This window comes from Hemicordylus capensis, chromosome 5 (assembly GCF_027244095.1).
Source record: "Hemicordylus capensis ecotype Gifberg chromosome 5, rHemCap1.1.pri, whole genome shotgun sequence".
Taxonomy (NCBI): domain Eukaryota; kingdom Metazoa; phylum Chordata; class Lepidosauria; order Squamata; family Cordylidae; genus Hemicordylus; species Hemicordylus capensis.
The window spans coordinates 2,699,634-2,714,489 of record NC_069661.1 but is presented as its reverse complement, the minus strand read 5'-3'; the positions used below and the strand labels follow the sequence as shown (position 1 = coordinate 2,714,489).

The 14,856-nt window shown below is 49.9% G+C and overlaps 1 protein-coding gene across 9 annotated transcripts in view; it reads left to right on the top strand.

Annotated features, from left to right (window-relative positions):
* Positions 1-14,856, top strand: part of DYSF (dysferlin) — a 220,962-nt gene that overhangs the window by 105,462 nt on the left and 100,644 nt on the right. For all 9 annotated transcript variants that reach the window (XM_053256343.1, XM_053256337.1, XM_053256342.1 and 6 more), the window contains 2 exons: positions 1,955-2,128; positions 13,756-13,849. In XM_053256343.1, coding sequence (XP_053112318.1) covers positions 1,955-2,128; positions 13,756-13,849 — 268 coding nt within the window. The remainder of the gene's footprint in view (positions 1-1,954; positions 2,129-13,755; positions 13,850-14,856) is intronic.

The following is a 14,856-nucleotide window of genomic DNA, read 5'->3' as shown; positions in this document are numbered from 1 at the left end:
TTTGCTACCACGAGAACCTGAGCTGGGAACAATCCAAGTGGGGGTCCCCAGGTGTTTCGTTCTGCAACTCCCATCATTCCCAGCCAGCATGGCCTTCCTCAAACAACATCTGGAGCCCCAAGGTTGAGGACCTCTGCACTAGAAGTTTCTCTTCCCTTGCTGGCCTTCCAATGGGGCTTGAAAGAAGTAGTTCCTAGGAAATCACACCCCTGATGTGGACTCAACTCCCAATCCCTCAGCACGATGACCTCAGCTCTTCCTGAGGTAAATGGGCCCGGGTGTGTCCAGAGATGGCCAAAGGAAATACTAGGTGTTGTGGGCAACTCTGTTGGAGGTGCCCTGAGTCATCACTGGGCTAGTGACCCAAGAAGGGCTTGTATTGTCCTGTGCCTCAAATGGGCAGTGAAGTCCAGACTTTTCCTCTGGGTGGGCCATCTCTATTACCGTCAGCTTGGCTGTGGGTAAGTGGAGATTTCCAAGTGAGACTCCACAGGGGAACCTTTGGCCCAGTTGGTGAGGATATTTTGCCTTCTCTGTCGTGAACCCTATCGCCTATTAAGATTATCTGGAGAGGTCCGGTTACGGTTGCCGCCAACTCGGGACTGGGCCTTCTCTGTGGCTGCCCCAGGGCTCTGGAATGCGCTCCCTCCTGAAATAAGAGCATCTCCTTCTCTGTTTGTTTTTGGAGGGCCTTGAAGATGTACCTATTTCCCCAGGCTATTTTAATGTGTTTTTATTTATTATATTTATCTTTTTATGAATTTTAAATGTTTTATATTTTGTAATGTGTTTTAATTCTGTACACCACCTAGAGATTTCTATATTAGGTGGTATATAAATTCAATAAATAAATAATAAGGAAAACCTGATCATGGATGCAACCCACTCAAAAGTTATCCTGTGTGAGCCCCATTCCTTTCCTTGGGGCTTGCTCTGGAGAACTTCCCAATTTATTGTGTGCCAAGAGGGCTCATGTTTTCAGTTGTTGGGCATTTAAAAGGATGCCAGAAGGAAGGCAGGGGAAGACTAGTTAGTCATACTCACCAAAAAGGGAGCCTAGATTGAAAACATATTATGGGGGAAATCCTCAAGTGAATTTCCTGGGTTGGGGGGGTGGGGTAATGGATTTTATAATGTTATTGTTATGTTATTGTTATTGTTAATGTTATTGTTGTAAGCCACCCAGAGCAGTATTGCACTGGAGGGGCGGGGCATAAATATTAAATAAATAAATAAATATGTGAGTTTTTAGACCATAATTAAAAAGGTCTGATACTGGATTTGGCAAACTAATTGCATTAAAATATATCAAGACTTAAAGCAGCTGAAGACCTACTTTAAATGCTTGCTACCACAAGATGACTTGTCCCCTTTGCTAAGCAGGGTCCAACCTGGTTGCCTATGAATGGGAGACTAAATGTGTGAGCACCGTAAGGGATGGAACTACTCTGGGAAGAGCAGAAGGTTGCAAGTTCCCTCCCTGGCGGCATCTCCAAGATAGGGCTGAGAAAGATTCCTGCCTGCAACCTTGGAGAAGCCGCTGCTAGTCTGTGTAGACAATTCTGAGCTAGATGGACCAATGGTCTGACTCAGGAAATGGCAGCTTCCTATGTTCCTGTGTTCCTAAATATGTTTCAGTATCAGCACTCAGCACCAGCACCAATAATTTATCCTTCAGCAAGGTAGACTGAAGCTTAAACCTGAAGAATCTCAACTAAAACTGAACTTAAACATTAAAAAAAACCCGAACTTCCTAACTGTAAGGATAGTTCAAAAAATTAGAGCAACAACTTGGGGAAGTTATATAATCTCCTCCACTGGGGGGTTTGAAGGAACGGCTCCGTTATGGGTTAATTATTGCCTCTGGGGGTGTTTTTTCTTGATCTTTTTAAAATGCCCCCCCCCTCACTGTGGGGTGCAGCTGACACTTTAACCACATCTCTCTTCCCTGCAGCACAAACAGGAGGAGTTGGAAGGGGAGGGCTGGGAATATGCCTCCCTGTTTGGCTGGAAGTTCCACCTGAAATACCGCAAGACAGACTCCTTCCGCCGCCGCCGCTGGAGACGTCGGATGGAGCCCCTGGAGCAGATGGGGGCAGCAGCTGTGTTTGCCTTGGAAGGTGCCCTGGTAGGTGCCCCGTGGGTGTCCTCTCCCTGCCCCGACTCCCTGCGTATTAGGAAGCCAAGGAGGGTCTCCGAGGAGAACCACCCAGGGGCAGAGCTGAGCCACCTCCTCCACCCCTGGGCCTGGCCGTCAGCTTCTCCACTCCACTCTGAAGCAAAGCTCCCTTGAGGACAGCCTGGTTGCACATCCTTGTGCGAATTCTGAAAGAGAGAGCTGAGCTCTCCGGGGAAGAGGTTTCCTGTCGGGTTCAGTTGGGGGCCATGCTCCCTTCCAGAGCTGTTTCCCCATCTGTCCAGTGCTGAACAGGCTGAAATGCAGCAGGGAGAAGATGCCGTTGGCCACCCAGCAGGAGCCCAAGCCCCTCCTCTTCCTGCCTGGTCGGGCTAGTGCAGAGGCTTCACCCTGGCCACCAAGCTCAGGGCCCCTGTTTTGCCTCCGTATTCCCGTCGATGCCTGAAGACTAGGGCTCCGAGGCCTGAGCCTGCATGGCCGTAGTAGGCGAAATCCCCACCTCAGCCCATGCGCGGCTCCTGGCGGAAGCCCCAGAGTCCCCTGACATCTAGCCCAGTTCAGGCGATCTCATCCGAGGGCGTCACGGCCTCCTGCCCCGACTTTGTGCTGGTGGCCATGCATGCGGCTGGAATCAAGACTCGACTAGGGAGACTGGCTGGGAGAGTGGCTGTTGTCAGGCTCCCCCCGCCTGCCCGCGCCCCTGCCCAGTCCTCACCCCCCCCCCTACCCCCTTCCCACATTTATTTTCTTAACTAATATGCTGGCTTTCTTAAGACATTGGATTTCATAATCTCTTGGCTTTTCAAGGAGCTAATGGGAACCAAAGAACTTCGGCACAAAGACGCTATTATACTTTTCCCTCCCCGCCAGCCGCCGCCGCCTCTGGATTTTCCTTCTTTATGCTACATTTTGTCCTTTCCTTCTTTTTGACATTTGGACTAAGTTTTAAACAAGTTAATATATAAAATTGAGTCGTGTGGTTTTTTAAAAAAATTATTTTTGTATATTCTTATTCACCTTGAGCAGCAGCCAAGTTTCCCCCCTGTATAATCTTAAGGACACGCTCTGAGAACAGCCCCAGCAGCAGCCCAGGCTTCAATGTGGGTTTGCAGCAGCAGCAGCTCCACTCCAAGGCCTCTCTGGGAGTCGTCATTCGGCAAGGAGAATCCCATAAGTTTGGACTTCTCAAACTTGGGTCCCCAGATGTGGTTGGACTACAACTTCCTGGGTGCTGGGAGCTGTCATCCAGCAACATCTGGGGGGACCCAAGCTGAGAAGCCATCAAGGGTTGTAGGTGAATTTGGAGAGGGTTGAGCACTATGATGACTTTACCGGGAAATGCCACCATGAGGTGGGGAACCCTCTGTAATTCCGTTGGCATTGACTGATTCTAAACATGTCCCCTCCTTAATCAGATGAATTCACAGAGGAGGATGGACTACTCATGCCTCAGCAGAAGAGGGCTGTGCTTCAGGCGCTGTGTGTGGGTTTCCTGAAGGCACCTGATTGGCCACTGTGGGAAGCGGGATGCTGGACCAATTGAGCCTTTGGTCTGATCTTGCATTGTCGAATAGAGGTCTAACCTTGGAGAGCAATTTGCCTGGGAATCCTTCTCTGTTTCACCACCTGGGAGTTATTCGCACCTGGCTTCATGCTTCGGGGTAAATGTTGAGCAAAGCCACTTTGAACTACACTAGCAGCATTGAGGGAAGCAGCCCCTCCCTTCTGCTCTCGCATTTTGTTTTGAAACAGGTTCACATGGCATACGTCCGTGCTTTCGTTCTAGCCAATGGGGGTGGGGGGAGCTTCCTAAAGACCGATATTTCCATTTCTAAAGAGAACATCCCTCTTCTCATGCTAATGATTCTATGTCAGTGCCTCTCCCTATTTGCTCTGGCATTTTCAGAAAAAGTAGCTTAAAACCAGCATCTTAAAAATCCGGAAATACGTTGAGGTAAGCTAGAATTCGCATCACAAAGCCTGATTTGTGTGTGGAGTGTGTCCAAGGATCTCGAAGGTACTTCGGGGTAAGTTTGGCTGGTGTGCGAGTGCACACACTCTCCTCTGAAGTAGATTCGGGGTAGAAGCCCTGTGTGTCAAGCCTCCTAACGGCACATTTGCTGGTAGGCATTCTCAAACCTGGGTCCCCATATATTGGATGGCACCTCTTTTGGCCATTGGCCACTGTGGCTGGAGGGGAGTGATAGGAATTGTAGTCAACAACATCTGGGGATCCAAGTCTGGGAACCCCTGAAGTATGGCGGATTCTTCCACTCTTCTGTAACCAGGCTTTCTCCTCTGCCCAAATCCCCCTGCAAGAAGGAGACGGCTTGTATATGCATCCCCATCTAAGTACAAGCTGTCTCTCCCTTGCTTGCTTCTCCCTCCATTTGCCAGTTTTGTTCCTAGGAATGATTTTTCTCTTCTGATTTCTGACACGGCTGCTGTCAATGTTCTAGTTTTCCCCACCACTTTGGGCAAGGGATGTTCTCCTGCCATGGCCTGGTTTTCCAGGGTTTTAAATACTGTTTTAATTGTTTTAATAATGGTTTTATGTTTTCACAGTTTTGTATTTTAATAGTTAATTGATTTTAGTTCAGTTTTAGTTTTGTTTTAATGTAAACTGCCCTGAGCCATTTTGGAAGAGCAGTATAGACAATCAAAGAAGCCAGCGCGGTGTAGTGGTTAGAGTGCTGGACTAGGACTGGGGAGACCCAAGTTCAAATCCCCATTCAGCCATGAGACTTGCTGGGTGACTCTGGGCCAGTCACTTCTCTCTCAGCCTTCCCGCCAACATTGGACGGCCATTCCCATAATCCCTGACTGTTGGCCACTGTGGCTGGGGTGGTGGTGGTGGTGGGGCTTTTAGTCCAAAAACAGCTGGGTGTGTGTGTGCAAAGTTGTGTCGCCCTGTTCCAGAGGCAGGAAGGACCCATTCCTGATTATGGGGAGCCTCACCGGTCATCAGTGCTTGGCTGTAGGCAGCTGAGCCTGAAGGAGCTAAAGTGCCAGTCCCAGCTGGATTGGGGCTGAATGGGGTGGAGCACCAGGACGGAGGAGCCCCAGAAAGGCCTGTCTGGAGCCAACCAAGCCAGGGACTGAGCGTTGCCTGTCGTCTGAATCAAGGATGGAGGGGAGAGCAAGTACTCAGGCGGCAGCAAGGCAGAGGAGACAAATGCCACCTTGGGCCAGCACAAACCTCTAGAACACAGCCAGGGAACCAGGGACAGGCTAGAGTCTGATGGGTGCCCAGACCAAGAGTCGGGCCTGGGTGCTTTCCAGATTAGACCCTGCAGCGGGGTCAGGATGTATCTCGGAAGTGTGCTTCCACACTTCCTGCGTTTTGACACTGCAGTCCCTATGCAGACAGCAGGGTGCTGTTCACATTTCCAATGCCTTGTTTCGAATTTAATTGCTGTGATATAGAACTAGGATGCCGTATATGCGATGTGAATAAGTTGCTGTTTTGGGGGGTTGTTAGTTGCTGCGAGACAGCTCCCCCTGCTGTTTATGTTTTCAGTGCGACTTGCCTGAACGAAGGCATTTTGCTGCTGTTGAGCAGCTAGGCTGGAAAGTGCCCACGTCAGGAGGAGCCAACAGGCTGCCTGGTGGAGTTAGTGGAGCCAGGAAGTTTTTCACAGGCGGCTTTTGAAGCCCTTTAACTCGCATCTCCTCCGGAATGGAGTGGGTGCATTCACCAGTCGGCCGGATTTACGCTGAAGTCCCTGCGAGTTTCTGCGGAGTAGTTCACACACAATTCGGGTTTTTTCACAGCGCCTTCGAGTGCAGCCTGATTTATATCCAGGGTGAAAATAATCCACTATTTGTGTCATTTGGGGGGGGACAACTTCGAGCTCACGGTAAAGCCTCCCAGTAAACTTGTGGTAAAGCCTGCTGTGTGCAAAAGTCCCAGGCAGAGCCCTGGGAGGACAAAGCTGCCTCTTCTCCCTCAGTTCTGCAGCCTCCAGTGACTCACCACCAGAGAGCAGCAGTCCACAGACCAAGAGTGCTGCTGGCCACATTCGGAGTTCTGACACAGAAAGGGAGACTTCATCGAAGAAGACCCCCTTCTCCTTGCTTAGCATAATGGTGGATCCAGCCCTGACTGCCTCATGAACCTTGTTATGTGGAGAAGGCTGCACTCTGAGAAGGAAGTGGAAGTCCCACCTGGCGCCTCCATCACTCTCCCTGCTGGGCAGGTCCGTCACACTTACTGCCTTCATCTGAAGAGGCAAAGACTGTGAGCGTGACGAAGGGCACTTCTGTGACGAAGGGCACTTCTGTGACCGGGAGGCTCTGGCCGGACTGATATTTGAGAGGACTGACATCATCAGGGCTGCCACCCCATAAAGTTGGTGCTGCCACCAAGAAGGCCAGCATTGTGAGGCTTCATTGCTGTTTCTCAAACACTTTTTCTGCCATTAGGATAAGTTGTCCAAGATCTGAGCTTGCTGGATCGAAGCACTGCCTTTGCAAGGTGGCTCGTGCTTCTTGCTAATTAGTTAAAAACGGATCCTGAAGATTGTGAGCTGCTAATTCACATCAGAGCTCACTGCAAGATGGTGGCTCCTGGTCAAGTGAGTTAAGGTGAGCTTTGCTAAACCTAAGTCGTCCGCTCAGACCTGACATGTCAGCCCTGCAAGACTGTAGCTCAGTTTTCTGCTCATGCACACAGAGTACCTCGATCACAACTTACAGAGCAGAATAATTCATTCTCAGATCTGCTGCTAAGCTTTCACGTAAAGGAGTAGGAAACCTCTGAAGGGCAGAGGTCCTGCCATGCTGGGTCAGACTGAAGGGCCATCCTCTCCAGCATCCTCTCCCCAGCCTTACGCCCTCTTGGAAGAGTGTTTGCTTTCTTGTGGTCATCCTTGCTGCTTCTCTCAGCTTCTGTCTGGTGCTCGGAGTTCTCCTGCCTCCAAGCCTGGAAGTGGCATTTAGTAAAAATGTGCCTTCAAGTCAGTGTCAACTCCTGGTGCCCACAGAGCCCTGTGGTTGTCTTTGGTAGAATACAGGAGGGGTTGACCATGGCCTCCTCCCACGCAGTAGGAGATGATGTCTTTCAGCATCTTCCTATATTGCTGCTGCCCAATAGAGTACCAGCGGGGATTCGAACTGGCAACTTTCTGCTTGTCAGTCAAGCATTCCCCCGCTGCACCACTTAAGGTGATATAGTTAATAGTTATTGACCAAACTGTCCACCTGCTCCCCGGGCGAACTGATCCTCAAATGTTTCTGCCTGGCTCCCCCCTTGCATTCAGGAGCTTGGCAGAGAGACCTGCATGTGGCAGGAGTACCTGGAGGGGCCGGATGGAGCAGGGACCCTGTGGTGGTTGCAGCTCGGTTGGGTGTTCAAGCCTCCGCCTGGGGGTGCTCGGCTGCCTTGCGGGAGGGCCTTCCTTGCAAGGAATCCCTTGGGAAAGAGAGGGGTCTGTGGCCAGGGGTGGGCTGGCGGGATGGTGGTCCCTGTGCCTGGGCTTTGCAGCAGAAGCGGAGTGATGGAGGAGTCAGGCGAGGGGGCTCTTTGGCGCTGCCATCTCATGTGCAACTGCCAGTTTGAGCTGGGATGTTCTACGAAGGCCTTTTAAGAGCTCCAGTCCGGCTCTGGTTTCGTGTTCATGAGGCTGTAAACAGGACGGGGCTCCAGCCAGGCCTGCTACTGTGGTGGCAGCTGGGAATGAAAAGAGACCTCAGTCTTCTTCTGGCCATGTGGGGCCTCCTGAGGGAATGAGGACGCCTCCCCCCCGCCGGCTGTCTCCTCCACTGCCAGTCTTGGACTGTAACACGACTTGCACAGGGCCTCTTTGTGGCGACTTCCCTACGATGGTGGTGGGAAGACACTGTCCATGCTCAGAGGCCCTCTTTTTTTGCTGGCCAGCATTCTTTTTGAAAAGGTCCGGGCGTTTATATGTCATAGGGAAGGCGAGCCCCTAGTTTCCTCTTGATGGAGCAAGAAGGAGCTGGATCTCCCACTGATCCAGCGAGAAGGACTCCTGGACAGGCCCCATTGAAATGAAGGGGAGATGTCCCGGAGCAAGAGCTGGGGTTTCTGCAGGAGACCTTCCCGTGGGATTATGCCCAAGGCACCACACTTTGGAAAGGCACCAACGTGTGCCCCAAGTGCTGCTGCCATAACCAGCTGGGAAAAAGCAGTGAGATGGCAGAACTCCTGCTTGGCCTGCAGAGGATCCTTGGTTCAGTCCCTGGTGGCAGCATCGCCAGACAAGGCTGGGAAAGACCCCCGAGCCGGAAACCTTGAAGAGTTGCTGCCAGTTAGTGTAGGCACTACACAGCCAGATGGGCCAAGAGTCTGACTCAGGATAAGGCAGCTTCCTCTGTTCCTAAGAGAGATCCCATCATGTTTCTGCCTGTTACGTTGGCACCATTAGGGATGTGCGAATTGATTTGGGTACAAATCGATTTGTACTTGAATCTAGCTGATTCGGGTGATTTGGAGACAGAGCAAATCGCCCCTGTGGTCCATTAGCTAGATTCGGGTCCAAATCAAATCACGCCAGATTTGATTCGAATCAATCCAAAATTAGGATTCCTCCTATTAATTCCCCCAGATTCCCAGCTTTCTTTCTTTCTTTTTTTAAAAAAGCTAAGCTCTAGCCCTTGTAGACGTGGAGTTATGGAGCAAAATGTGTGGTTACCATTTTTCCAGTCTTTGGATTCTTCGGTGTATAATAACTTCTCTTCAATGAATCCCTATGAGAATTCATTACGCACCTTCATTTCTTCTATTCATGTTGACTGTCTTTGGGCAGTGCCAACTGTCATGTGCCAACTACACCCCACTCCCGCCTACAAGACAGTGGGGTACTACTCAGTTTATGTTCTAGGAATTTTTTCAAGTGTTTAGACTCTTTGGTGTCTAATAAATCTTCCTCATATTTATTTATTTAACATATTTGTATGTGCAAGTCCCTATAAGGATTCATTACACACCAAAGAGTCTAAACACTGTAAACATTCCAAAAAAAAAATACTCTGAGTACCCCAGTGTGTGTAGGGTGATGGTGGTGCAGTTGACACACGGCCGTTGACAGTTGGTACTGTCTAGTGACAGTCAACATGAAGGTGTGCAATGGATCCTCATAGGGATTCATTATGAGGAAAAGTTATTATTATTATTTTTAATGAAAGCTGGGGATCCATGTTGGGGTTAGGACAGGGTGACTTCAAATCCCCATTATTTCCTATGGCAGAAATATACAAAATTAGTAAGAACTAAAAAAAACAACATTAAAAATCAACCAAGTACCCCATGCCTTCAAATGTGGGTGGTAGGTGGCACCAATGGGGACTTACCCACCACCCAAATGTGGTGCCCTTAGGACCTTTATAATTGGTCCGAATTGATCCAAATCTGAATCAAATCGAATCAAATCCAAATCAAATCTGGGGTGATGTGTGGGGACAGATTTGGGCACAAAACAAATTGGGTGATTTGATTTGGGCACAAATTGAATGGAAAAAATTGATTTGTGCACATCCCTAACCACCACCATCTGTCCAGTTTCCTGCTCCTTCTGATGCCTCTGTCCTTCCTCTCTTGCTGCTCCTTATGCCAGGAACACCTGTTTGATGCTTTACATCTTACATCTTCCAAGTCCTTCCTCAAAACTCACCTTTTCCCATGAGGCTTTTGGCCCTGTCCTCAAGTATCCATGTGATTGTAGCTGAGCCTCAATGCAGGAAATAATCACACATTTCCACCCAGTATCTATTTCCCTGCCTCCACTTCCCCCCCATATTATCTTCACTGTATCAAATTTTATACTGAAAGCTCCTCTGGGCAGATGACTGCTGCCTCTTTGTAATCTTTAAAATGCCATGATGCACACCAATGATGCTTGATCGTCGTCGTCGTCGTAGTAGGCTGTGGCCTGAGAGAAGCAGAGGGAGCAAGAAAGGGGGAATGAGGGCAGATGGGTGTTGCCAGGATTTGGGCTGGCACCTAACAGACATTCAGTTGGAGTGCAGTCTCTGATTCCAGGGAAAGGAAGGCATCGTTATCCCGGAGGGTTTGGTGGTGGGTGGGTGGGTGGCTGCCTGCTCGGTGCGCTGCTCTCGATGGCGGCGGCGGTTTTCTCGCTTCTCTTTCTGCCCCTTGAGAGCTGGGTTTTGTTGCTGCTGCTTTGCTATTGTAATTGTCACTGCTGTTGGGTGCCTTTCGTTTTGTGTCCATTAAATGCTTTGTTATCCACTTTTCCTCAGAGGGAAAAGCAGGAAGGAAAAATTTAAAATGAATGCATAGGTCGTCGTTAGTGCACTGAGCAAGGAGAGCCCTTTGTTTGTGGGCATCTGGATAGTTGGGGCAGGGAGGTGGAGACCTGTAAGTGTAAAGATGAAAAGTCTGACGGAGATGCGGAGGGAGCCAGGAAGCCATTGCAGAGACTTCCGGACCTGGGGTGGGAGAGGGCTTGTTGAGCAGGAGGGGTTTTCTTTCTTGGGGCCTAGTCTGACTTGGTAGGTACTGGGTCTGGCAGTTTATGCACAGATGACTTTATTCCAAGAGCCAAAGGCCGGCTGTTCCTTGATTCTAGCCCTGCAGACCTCAACTCTTGAAATGCAGGGCAAACCAACAGAGGTCAGAAATTGAAAGGGCAAGGGGAAACCGGCAGCCAAGCAGGAGAGGAGAGGACGAGCCAAGGCCTCTTTGTCCAAAGGTCTGCACTATTGGCAAAGCAGGGTGACTAAAAGCAGCTCCCAGGCCCTGCACCAACCCTAGGCACTTCTGGATGGATGGCCGTGGAAAAGGCCATACAAATAACCATGGAGCCCTTCACCAAGCTCCTGACAAATGCCTGCAAACAGAACTCAAGTCTTTCCTCAAGAAAATGCAGCCAGTATCAAGGTCTGAAGGTGACCCACCACCCCAAAGCCCATGAGGCAAGATGGAGAAGGATGGCAAGGGGTGAGGGGCAAGTGGGGTTTTGGAGAGGCGGCTCTGAGAAACCCTGGTGGCATGACCTCATTCTCCTCAATGGATGGAACCACAAACGCCAGCGTTTCCTCCGCAGCGGTAATTGCTATTCCTGATGTGGACTTTTGGGAGAAATCCCTGGACCACCTGAGGTCCTGATGCCTTCTCTGAGCCCAGGCAGGCCCCAGGTGTCTGGAAAACCCATTTTGGATGCTGCTTTCAGGTTACCTCCAAAGATCTGATAATTGAAACTCTTGGAAGAGGAGGCTGCCTTAATTCAGGAAGTGCGATCTTGTTGGCTCCCTGCAGCCAAATATTTCAGCCTGATTGCCACAATTAGGAGGCGATAAAAGGCCCTCATAGCGAGCCTGCTGCCTCGGGGAATTAGGAGGCGAGACCAGGAGGGCTCTGGCAAACCTCCTTTCAAGGCGGGTTTCATGGCACTGGGCAGCACACCATTAACAGAAGTTCTGCTCCATTAATTTTACTGGCTGAGGTTCTTTGTGAAATACTTTTAGCAGTGAGTGCATCGAGCTCCTTTTATAGCAGACCTAGCAGCAGAAGGCTAGTCAAGTTTGATGAGCAGGAAAATGGGGAGGGGGACAGAGAGTCCGAGACCTTTCCAAAACCCACTCCCCCACCCATGACCGAAGCATGGGGCAGACCTACGTTTCCAAGCCCGCTTCCCAAACTGGACCAACTCTAGGGCTGCATGACTTTAGTCCTTCAGTTGTTTGTGTACTACAACTCCCATCATTCCCAGCAACAGTGGCCAATAGGAATTATGGAAGTTGTTGTCCAACATCTGCAGGAGGGCCAAAGTTGTGCAGTCCTGACCTAGCCTGTGAGCCCAGAGGAGGAGGTAAGGAATGCTGCCTCCTAGCCCAGAAGTTGGTGTTTCCAGGATCTGAAGTGGCCTTTTAACCTTTCCTCTTTGGTAGCCACCAATTGCCACAGAAGGCAAATGAAACATGACACAGAAATGCACTTTGGGAACCCTCAGTGGCCCTCCTTTGAAAAGCAGCGGCTTGTCCTAAAGCCCCAAACTTGGCCACTGGTGAACTTGAGAACAACAGCCCTGCTCGAGCTTCCTTACTATATTGGCACATAACAGATAGTTTGCCCCAGTTACTGAACCTGCTTCTCTCTGCACAGAATGCCAGGGGTTCTGTTTCTTGATCACCTTAGAGTGTGACAGTCTGGGGAGAATGCAAAGGGATGCACTCAGCGTTCACTTGCAGAGACTGAAGGGGCAAACTAAGTGGGTTCTGCAGAATGTGGGTGGGTCTCTACTGCCTTTGGGACCCCCTACGATGCCTTGTTGGAAGCCGGGAAAAAATTGGATCCCCACCACCACCATGTCTCTTTTCCACCTTGCAAGTCTCTTAAAAGGGTTGCGTAGCAGATTAAAACCTTTGTTGCAGAGCAAGCTGTGTGAGGGAAAGAAATGCTGAACCATCCCTGCTGAGCTGCCTGGCTAAGTGTCTCCTCAGACTAGTGTGTATTATTGGTAGGTGCAAAATGCTGCCGCCACCATCCGTCATCTCAACAGCTTGAACCTCCCTGGGCTTGGGGTAGAATCCCAGGGAAAACTCTCTTTATTCTGCTATTGGATAAGTACAAAAATCTTCCAGGTGCAAGCCTACACGTGGTGAGAAAACTGATGGTTGCTGACCGTTTGAGGACGTGTTTGCACCAGAGAACTCCCCACCCCCTCCTTTTCCTGAGTTAAAAGCAACTCGGAGAGGCTTGTAAAAAGAAAAGAACTAAAAAAAACCCCACCAGTTTTATTTGGTTTCTCCAGACTGCTTCCGTCTGAGGCTTTCTCAGCTTTAAATACAGTTAGGAATACTCAGTAGGATTACAAAAATAGGTTGTCTTAAGCACTCTTAAATGTTTGTGTTGGGATATGCAACAGCTAGAGCTTAACTTATCGTGTATCGTTTGCATGTAAGCTGCTATGAAGCCAGAGGGGGAAACCTGTAGTTTCCTCAGTACTGGTTGGGCTAGCTAGGAGTTTCTATTCTCCTTCCTGTTCCTGTGTGTGAGTCACCAAGTTCTGTACTGACCTCTAAGCATTTGTCTCACAAGAAAGGTTGTCTTAAAACTTGCATTGGTGTTTGTTCTGAAAACCAGGTGAACAGCTCACATTTTGCAACAGTTTATAAAGTCTTTTGCAATGCCTGAGGTTGGATGGGCATAGGCTAGTGTTTCTGATTTTAATTCTGTTACAGGCAAACTATAATATAACAGTATCAGGAATATGCAAAAGCATGCACACAAACAGAAATCTGACTGTTCCCTATGCTGAATTCCCCTTTCCTTGAACTCCTGAGGAGTTCAGCTCCAGTTCCTGAGGAGAATCAAGCTTCCTGCAATCCTTTCTTTTAAGGATCTACAGAGTTATTCCATGAGAGAAACCTCCATGCTGGCTTCGACCATGAGGGAGCAAACTCCATTGCCCCTCAACTAAGCCTTTCCGCACCTGCTTCTCACCAGCAAAGACGTCTTCATCATGGCAACAGCTCTCTATGTCCCACCCACCTGGCGCACTGATTGGCTGAGCCCCGGAGTTCACCAGCCCATCAGCCAAGACAGAGTTCACTTCTGGTTAACTCTTTAGGGGGTGGCGAGTCTGATCACTACAGATTACAGTCCAATACTGCAGTGATTTCTCCTCCTTCAGGGCGGCATGACAGATGACAAGAGTGATGATGGCAAATCGGTCTCTATGCTCAACTTTGGTGTGAATCGACCAACCATTTCCTGCATATTTGACTGTAAGTTTGCTGCGGTGGAAAAATGAATCTAACTTTGGTTCTTGGCCCAGGAACTGGGGGAGGGCGGCGGGGGGTGGGAGAGAGAGAGAGAGAGGGAGGACATTGAATGAAACTTGAAAGGGATGTATGTGTACCTGACAAGAGCTTCAGCACGTGGCTGCAGGCAGAGTGGGGCCCTCCCGGCTGACCAAGTCAGGGGGGTGGATTTGGCTGGGAACAGGGGTCTTTCAGGCACTTGGGCCCCAAGCCGTCATACTCTGCTGCTGCCCCCTAAGCTGGGCTCAGTTCTGGAACTGCAGCTCACTTGAGGAGAAGAGTGCTTGTGGGGAGGGACTGTGGGGAAGCAAGCCACAGGAAGGGTGAGCACCCCCTACCAGCCTCTAAAATCCAGACCCCCATCACTGCCACATGTATGGGGTTGGGGCAGGCCAGCTCAGCTGCCTGTCAAGTGTCCGGTTTGGCCCTAAAGACCACCAAGCAAGACGCTGGCTTTGAAGCTGTCGTGAGGGGAATCTGCTCATGCTCATTTCTCTCACCTGCTCAGCTCAGAGCAGGAAGCTCTGGAGAACCTATCTAGTAAATCAGTATGATGTAGCAAGGCAGGGAATGTGGCGGGAATAGACGGCTCTGGCCCTCTTGTTGTGTCCGGACAGGTGCAGAGCCTGGACTAAGCTCAGCTCCATGCACATGAAGGAGTCTGAGTGCAGGGATATTTCATGAACAACTCCCCCTGCTGCTCAGGGCTGGCCCGCATGGTCGTCATGATTTTGCTGCTGGAGGCTTCTTCACTCTGAGTGATGGATTCCTCCCCACCCCTCCATTTCTACCACTGCTGTGACTCACATATGGCCTGCTCTCTTTTTATTGGCTGCTTCTGACCTGATCCTGATCCCCTCTCTGTAATTGTGCACCGAGAACAGCCAACATTTGGCCATCAGAACTTGTTATGCAGATTAGACAATGATATGAAAGTCAAGATGTTTCCAAGTGCCTACAAGGACCAAAGA